A 7,296-nucleotide genomic window follows, 5' to 3' on the forward strand; every position below is an offset into this window, starting at 1 on the left:
AGCATTGAGGTACAGCCAGCTTCTATTGCTGTCTGCCTCAGCATTTCTTGAATTTATGTAACTTACCCATGAAAAGTGGGAAAAGTTTGGTTCAGAAACAAAAGTGGATGAAGTTCCCATTGGTTCACWCAGACTCTTGCACAGTTAGCTCATGAGATGAACTTGGTTGTATGGCAATGACATATTATATCGTTACTCTTGCTACTCATCGTGTTCCTCTCCTTTAGCAAGCAGAACCAGGTCCTCGAGGAATCCCAGCTGGCACAAAGGGAGGGGGAGGCACATGGGTCAAGCAGCAGGGAGGCTGTGGAAGTTGGCTTCTCCCTTTCGGCTGCCAAGCGGCTCGATCGGCTCGGCTGTCCTGTCAAAGCTCCACCTGYGAGTGGCTGTGGGGCCATTAGTGCAGTAAATGGTGGGCTGCAAATTCACATATTAACTCACTTTGACCCGCCTGGCCCACAGGGAATGCTTCTTACAGTGCAGAAAGTCATTCTTCTCTACTGGGATTTCCTAGTAGATTGCTGATGATMCCAAGCTGGGAGGAGTGGCTGACACACCWGAGGGCTGTGCTGCCATTCAGAGAGACCTGGACAGGCTGGAGAGTTGGGCAGAGAGGAACCTCATGAGGTTCAACAAGGGCAAGTGCAGGGTCCTGCACCTAGGGAGAAATAACCCTACGCACCAGTACAAGGTGGGGGCTGACCTGCTGGAGAGCAGCTCTGCAGAGAAGAACCTGGGAGTGCTGGTGGATGACAAGTTGACCATGAGCCAGCAATGTGCCCTTGGGGCCAAGAAGGCCAATGGTCTSCTGGGGTGCATTAGGAAGAGTGTTGCCAGCAGGTCGAGGGAGGTGATCCTGCCCCTCTGCTCAGCCCTGGGGAGGCCTCATCTCGAGTACTGTGTCCAGCTGTGGGCTCCCGAGTACAAGAGAGAGATGGAGCTGTGGGAGAGAGTCCAGCATAGGGCTACAAAGATGATCAGAGGGCTGGAGCATCTGCCCTATGAGGAATGGCTGAGAGAGCTGGGCCTGTTCAGCCTGGGGAAGAGAGGCAATGTGCAGAATTTGAAGCACAGGCAGTTCCACCTGAACGTGAGGGAGAATTTCTTCCCTGTGAGAGTGACGGAGCACTGGAGCAGGTTGCCCAGAGAGGTTGTGGAATCTCCTTCTCTGGAGATCTTCAAGGCCCGCCTGGATGCAGCCCTGTCTAACGTGCTCTAGGTGACCCTGCTTGAGCAGGGAGGTTGGACTAGATGATCTCCAGAGGTCCCTTCCAACCTTACTGATTCTGTGATTCCCAGGGCATAATTCAGACATGGTAGCTATTCTTGAATGAAAAATAAAGGACAACTGCCCACCTGCTTGGGCACTGAGGACAATAAATTTGTTCTAGATTGATAAAGAAAATACACAGTACTGCACAGTGAGTGCACTGAACAAAATACTTGAAAAGGATCTTAGCCTACAGTGTAAGTTTATATGAAAAGTTGTCCTCATTGTAGTAATTCTTGCAGTCTTGCTCAGCTTTCCCTGCAGTAGCAAAAATAAGATGAGACACAAAGATTTACTGCTCTGACAAAATAGAACCACTTGCATGGGAAAAGCGGTGAGGAAGCATATCGCTTATGTTCTTCCAAGTCAGGTCAAGGTTGTGAGATATGATAACTGTAGAAGCATTTCTCAAAGTACTCAGAGGCAGATAGGACATTATTTCCTTGTCTCTGAAGGATGGGTCACTGAGCAAACTCTGTACATCAGTAGGGGAGTTAGCATACAATTATGTGCTGTTATAATGGTTAGCATGCAGAAGTATATGGGGGGATTTTGAACAGAGGAGAAAACTTCATTTTTTTAAAAAAAGCAAGTAACACTGCTTCTTTAAAATTTATATCTTTGTTCTCTCCTGTGCTTATACTTTGTCRATATCTAGAGAGGTTGGTGCTGTGTCCTCTTGGCCAGGAATCCTCCCCATACTGGTTAAGCAGAAAGAGGAGGTTAAATGATCACGTGCGAGTCCCTCCCTGAACCCTCAGGAACAGACTACAGGCTGATTCTGATCAAACTAAGTTGTGCATTTCTTTTATATCAACATGCATTTCTCAGATCCTTTGAGCACTTCTCTCTGAAAACTGAAAACAAATCCAAATCATGAAAGTRTGTGTCTTTTCACCTATAAATAAATTATGGAAATAGATGACAAAGGAGATGGCCTGCMCCACCTCCAGGAATGCCCTGCTGTCTGGATTGTAGCTGTGTCAGAGTCCTTGACTTCCCAAGGTTTGCAAAACAAAACCAAAAATAATTTTAGCTATAGTGGGGTTTCAGTGCAGACCTCAAGCTGATAACACATTTGCTGCTGCCAAATTTCCTTCCCCTGTCACACAAATGCACACAAATGACAGCAGATATACAGAAAGCAAGCATTGTGTTTTACACCACCAGAGCATTTACAAATCCACCATACAAACAGGCTCAACTCAGATATACCCTGTCTGTGTGAAGGGTTCTCTAAAATACAGCATTCATTTCTAACTGCAGTGGTCCTTAATTAGTGGTATTCTTTTTTTCGATGGTCMTTGCTAAGCAAATCTAGTGGCATAAAATTATGGTAGAAAGAATATCTGGCAAATGGTAATTTAAAATGTCTTTGTTCTTCAGAACTCTCTGGAGGGACTCCARCACTTTGTTTTCTGCTACTCTGTCTTTGAGAATTAACTAATTAATATTGCACCATACTATTAAAAAGAATTTTATATTTTGGATTTAGGTAGCTTGGACTTTTCTTCTTGTAAAACTTTTCTAAATTTTTACTATCAAGGGGAAAGTCTGCATTATCCCAAAGCTCTGTGAAAGCCACAGAGAAAGAGGCCTGGTGCAGACCAGGCAGAGCAGGTATCCCCCTTGCAATATAAAAGCACATCTTCAAACTCCTTTCACTGTCCAAAGGATTCCACAATCCATAAACATCAAGTACTTGCTTAATCTGGAGTAGCTCTTCAGATCCAGTTTTGTCCTTATTTCCATATTTTGGTGTCATTTCCTGGACCTTGGAAACATTCTTAATGGAAAATGAGATTTCATAGAAAAATTTCTTTTCACCTTTTGTGACAAGAATTTTCTAAAAAGAAATAGTCCTACAAGAACACTATTTCCCTTCTCTGTGTGCAAAAARGCTAACTGCAAGATTAATGCTCAGAGATAACACTCCTTTTGTCTCCTGGGACATGAACAAATGTATGAAAAGGAGATTACAGATTTGAAAAACAGTTGGGTATAGTTCAATCATTTAAGGGTTTTCATTTTACAAATATTCGGTAGATTTGGCAAGTATTTGAGAACTAAGGCAATGCCCAGTCCTGTTAACAGGAAAGCTTTGCTACAGGCTGCAATTGTAATTATATCATATTTGTGGTTGCTTATTCTAGGGACTTATTTCTGTTTTCACTCTTCAGAAATGTCAAGCTGCATTCAAATGTTGGYCAAAAGTCTGTACTTTATGCCTCATCTGATAAAATAACTTTTATTTCTGTTTTTTTTGGAAACCTTCTACAGTCTTCTGGAAAGTAAATGCTTCCTGTCACTCATTTTTCTGTAGCTAACTAGTTTTTTTTCCCTGTAATTTTTGTCCTTGTAGGAAGCTGTCATTGCAAATGGTACTATTGCTTTTGAAAACTGGATTGTACCAGGAAGTTCAGTTTACAGGCAATTTTGGATCTTTCATGTGCAAAATCCATCGGAAGTATTAGACTATGGAGAACGTCCAAAACTTGAGCAAAGAGGACCTTACACATACAGGTAAGCAAAGCACCCTGAATATATGACATGTCATATCAGAAGTCTTGCTAAGGCCAGAGAAAGTTCTGGTGAATTAGAATTTGTTCTTGAAAGTTCAAAGTATTATTGTAGTTAAATTTGACAGAAATGCTGAAGATATTTGCAGTTACGCACAGCAATCATAAACAATTTCTGTACTGGGTCTTGCAATAGGAAAATGTATATAAAAATAGACAATTAAATGTGAAACTATTTGCTGCTGTGAAAAATGAATGTTTATTAAAAAGATATTTAGCATAAAAGCATACAAGCATGTGTATTTGTTCCTGATCAGTTTTTGCCAACCTTTTACACACACAAAAAAATCTGTCAGATACCCTAAAAACAAGACATCTTATCACTCACTAATTTGAATAATGTGTTTYGTTTCATTGATACTTTATGATATTTTTAATCTATAGGGGGTCCTTTTCCAAGTTTTTCTCTGGAAGAGATTCCATTTTCTGAATTTATTAGCTGACACCCAAATAGAACAGCCCGTCACTGTTCAGGAAAGCTTTAATTATTTGTTTAACTCTAAAGATGATTTCACCATAGGACTAGTTCATACATACTATATCACTAAGTTCAATGCCTGTCTGTCACTGGCACAATCATCACTTTCCTGAAGTGATAGGGTATTTCTTTATTAATAGCTTTGGAGACGTATTTACAAGACAATTTTGGACCGCAGCATCTGAAGCTGAGGTGCTCTAAGACCTAAAAGATTATTAATTTCTCAGTGGAATACCTTGGTTGTACAATACGTGGGAAAACATAAGAATTGGTTCCACAGGAGTCAGGAAACTAAGCAGGACGGTATGACAAAGTACCGATTAAGAAATACAGAGGAAAGCGAACTCCCACCAAACAGAAATGCTTTATTTTTGGTAGAGGGAGGTGCCTACTTTCTCTAGGTTTAACTTCTGCCTCGTACTCAGATGAGACTATATAAGAAATGATGCTGCTACCTTTCTCACTACTGCAGTCACATTCACCTGGGAAGTGAAAGATATTTCACATCCCTGGTGAAGGATATCAAGTCTACCTGAATGACTGAGACACTGTGTCTATTTCTCAATCTCACCTTGAATATTTAGCTATTTATTACAAAGTAGAACAACTTTTTTTGAAAATATGTTCTCCTTGGGATTCCATTGGGATATGGAAGTTTTATGTTTTAAGTCTTTTGTTTCTATTCAGAGGGAATATTAATTAGAAAACAAAACTCCAGTCTTTCAGTTAGTTGCTCTATACATTAGGCGATTAATTAAAATGATACACACAGGAAACCACTCTTGAGAAGGCATGATCCCAGCTTCTTTTGGGATAAGGCCTAGTTGCATTGGTTATGTCTGTACTGTGGGAAAATACTCAATGAACCTTTTGATCCCTCCACTGGCCATACTGGAAGTTCCGATGGAGTATATTGAAGACACTTTTGGGCCCATATGCCTGTTTTTTATGCTCAGGAACGATAGAGTGAGAGGGATGATAAGTGCTCAGATCTTGTCCTCACACAGTGTTATAGTGTGATAGCAGCTCACCTCCACAACCAGGAGCTGGGAAGTGCTTCCTTGGCCACAGCAGAGGTTAAGTAACTCAGTGTCACACAGTGTTACACAGCTGGCCTCTGCCCCTGTAGGGGGGCAGCAAGGGGACACGGAGATAAAGAGCAGGAAGTCCTAGACCAGAATTGTTAGGAGTCAGAGATTTGTATGGTAATGATCTCCTGACAGAAATATAGGCACTTAAAGGCACATTTTGAGGACTTTGAGAATCTCAATGGTGCTGAAAGACTGCTTATAAACCCGTACATATGTATGAAATGATAACAACGTGACTCTCAGTATAGATTTAACTTGTAATCATCTCTTTCAGGCCTAGAAAACAGACCTTAAATTTTTTTTTGACCATTCCCAGTCATCCTATTCTATTAACATGAAAACACAAGAAAGCTTAGAAAACAGTATGACTGAAGCACAGTTAATTCAGAACAAAACATTAAGAAGTACAACACGGGGGACGCCATTGTGGGTGTCTACTACAGGCCACCTGACCAGGAAGAGAAAGTTGATGAGGCCTTCTGTAGACAGCTGGAGGTACCCTCAAGATCACAGGCCCTGGTTCTCATGGGGGACTTCAACCGCCCTGACATCTGCTGGAGGGACAACACAGCAAGGCACAAACAGTCCAGGAGGCTCCTGCAATGCGTTGATGATAACTTCTTGTCACAAATGGTAGAGGAGCCTACAAGGAAGGGTGTCCTGCTGGACTTTGTCCTTACCAACAGAGAGGGACTGGTTAGAGATGTGAGGGTTGGGGGCAGCCTTGGCTGCAGTGACCACAAGATGGTGGAGTTCAGGATCCTGCAGGAAAGAAGTAAGGCAACAAGCAGGATTGTAACCCTGGACTTCAGGAGAGCAGACTTTGGGCTCTTCAGAGACCTGATTGGAGGAATCTCATGGGTTAAGGCCCTAGAGGGAAGGGGGGTCCAGGAGAGCTGGCTAATATTCAAACATCACTTCCTCCAAGCTCAAGAGCGGTGCATCCCTATGAGTAAGAAGTGCAGCAAAGGAGGCAGGAGACCTGCTTGGGTGAGCAAGGAGCTCCTGGCCAAATTCAGASAGAAGAAGAAAGTACACAGAATGTGGAAGAGGGGACAGGCTGCTTGGGAGAATTACAGGAATGCAGTCAGAGTATGTAGAGATGCGGCGAGGAAGGCTAAGGCCCAGTTGGAATTGAGTCTGGCAAGRGATGTCAAGGACAACAGGAAGGGYTTCTTCCAATACATCATAAGCCAAGAGGAGGACTAGGGAAAATGTGAGCCCGCTACTGAATGGGGTGGGGGCCCTGGTGACAAGGGATACAGAGAAGGCAGAATTACTGAAKGCCKYCTTTGCTTCAGTCTTCACTGCTAAGGGCAGCCCCCAGGAATCCTGCAGCCTGGATGTGAGGTAGAAAGTCCAGAGAAGGGAAGACTTTCCTTTGGTTGAGGAGGATAGGATTAGAGACCTTCTGGGCAGGCTAGACATGCACAAATCCATGGGCCCAGGTGGGATCATGGGTACTGAGGGAGCTGGTCGATGTTGTTGCCAGGCCGCTCTCCATCACCTTTGAAAAGTCATGGAGAACTGGAGAGGTGCCTGAGGACTGGAAGAAAGCCAGTGTCACTCCCGTCTTCAAGAAGGGCAAGAAGGAGGACCCAGGCAACTATTGACCAGTCAGCCTCACCTCCATCCCTGGAAAGGTGATGGAACAGCTCATTCTGGATGTCATCTCCAGGCATATGGAGGAGAAGAAGGTGATCAGGAATAGCCAGCATGGATTCACCAAGGGGAAATCCTGCCTAACCAATCTGATAGCCTTCTGTGATGGAATGACTGTCTGGGTAGATGAGGGGACAGCCGTGGACATTGTGTACCTTGACTTGAGCAAGGCTTTTGACACTGTCTCCCATAACATCCTCCAAGATAAGCTCAGGA

General features: G+C 43.3%; 1 protein-coding gene across 3 annotated transcripts in view; it reads left to right on the plus strand.

The window, feature by feature from the left end:
* CD36 (CD36 molecule (CD36 blood group)) overlaps positions 1-7,296 on the plus strand; it is a 38,841-nt gene that overhangs the window by 15,915 nt on the left and 15,630 nt on the right. For all 3 annotated transcript variants that reach the window (XM_085298847.1, XM_085298829.1, XM_085298840.1), the window contains exon 3: positions 3,633-3,793. In XM_085298847.1, coding sequence (XP_085154973.1) covers positions 3,633-3,793 — 161 coding nt within the window. The remainder of the gene's footprint in view (positions 1-3,632; positions 3,794-7,296) is intronic.

Source organism: Rhea americana, unplaced genomic scaffold, assembly GCF_003343005.1.
Source record: "Rhea americana isolate MKP2758 unplaced genomic scaffold, rheAme1 scaffold_1, whole genome shotgun sequence".
NCBI lineage: Eukaryota > Metazoa > Chordata > Aves > Rheiformes > Rheidae > Rhea > Rhea americana.